The 1,268-nt window shown below is 51.3% G+C and overlaps 1 protein-coding gene across 1 annotated transcript; it reads left to right on the top strand.

Moving 5' to 3' along the window:
• Positions 1–352: 352 nt before the first annotated feature.
• On the top strand, positions 353–1,067 carry Pmar_PMAR027455 (hypothetical protein; the record flags this gene model as incomplete). Its single annotated transcript, XM_002781904.1, has 4 exons — positions 353–449; positions 501–589; positions 632–883; positions 936–1,067. Coding segments are annotated over 4 exons (570 nt in total), but the record flags the coding sequence as incomplete, so codon positions are not given.
• Positions 1,068–1,268: the final 201 nt, after the last annotated feature.

Here is a 1,268-nt window from a genome sequence, read left to right on the forward strand (position 1 = left end):
GTAGATAGTGGATTCTCGGTGAAGGCTTTATATAATCGCTCTTCAGGTGAGGGTTACAGAGTAGAGTGAAGGACTTGGAAGCACAACTGAGAAAAATGATGTCCGGTAGGCTAGAACCTGCGTTTCCGAGGCTCTCTATAGGGATGATTGGTATTCAGAAGATGGACGCGACGATGACGGCTCTCTTGCTAAGTGTGTGGCAGAACCCCACACGACGCAGGTAGCTTCGAACAGCGATAATATGAAGGGACCAGACGTGCTCAACTTGTCGGAGGGTAGCTTGGGGCATGCTTCCCGGCATGTAGGCATCCATCTCATTCTCACTCCAGGTGATCGTAATACCCTCAAGGGCATGCTCGAGGGGTTAGAGGCCGAGTTCTCGAAGCTGCTAGATGGATCGACTAACACACCAGCGGGTAGCGACGGTGGCGTCCTGGATGTGTCATCAGGTAGTCAGCAACATGTACGTGTCTTAAGTGTGGATGAATCACTCTTCGTAGGAGAAGTAGATTCTATCATCAAGGAGGTTGAAGTTGTCATTAAGACCGTTGGAGCCCTAGAGAAGGTCTGCAAGGATAATACTACAGCAGTAGTATTCCCGGAATCCCTAGTGGATGAACGTTCGTGGTAGGTGAAGTTGGCACAGAGTTTGATCGACGAGAAGCAGAAAGAGATAGAGGCTCTTACAGCTAGTGCGACCTCTAAGGTTCCCGCACCTGAGGACGACGGTGCGGACGGTTTTGCTGTTGGTGCGAAATCATTTACCTTGTATGTGGAACCTGGCTTGCCTCCAGATGCGGCGATGAAGACAGGGAGTGATGAACCTATGGTACCGGCTTCCGAACTAGCTGCTGTGAAGAAGGATCTCGAGGAAACCAGGGCGGTAGGGCTTGGAGGAGGAAGCTACTACTCGTGATGTGGTGCCCCCCAACTAGGCCCTCCATTCTGCCAAGGCTGCCTCTGCTGTTACAACGATTGGAGGAGGTGGTGGTGGTGGGATGGAGGCAATGATGGGAATGGTCACGGCTTTGATGCAGCAGTCTAACAATGCAACAAATACACAAAAGGTGGAGTACTCATCCTGTGCTGGGCTAATATACTCGATTCTTCAGGAACCGCAGAGGGAGGCTAGAACTGGAGGGGTGATGAAGATTCAGCTCGAGGCTCTTGAAGCTGAATGTGACAGACTACGGCATGATGCAGCGCAGGCTAAGAGCCTTGCTACTGAGGTGGTCTTTTTGAAGAGGCAAATAGCAGGTGGGAAGAAG

Source organism: Perkinsus marinus (genome assembly GCF_000006405.1).
Source record: "Perkinsus marinus ATCC 50983 genomic scaffold scf_1104296941024, whole genome shotgun sequence".
NCBI lineage: Eukaryota > Perkinsozoa > Perkinsida > Perkinsidae > Perkinsus > Perkinsus marinus.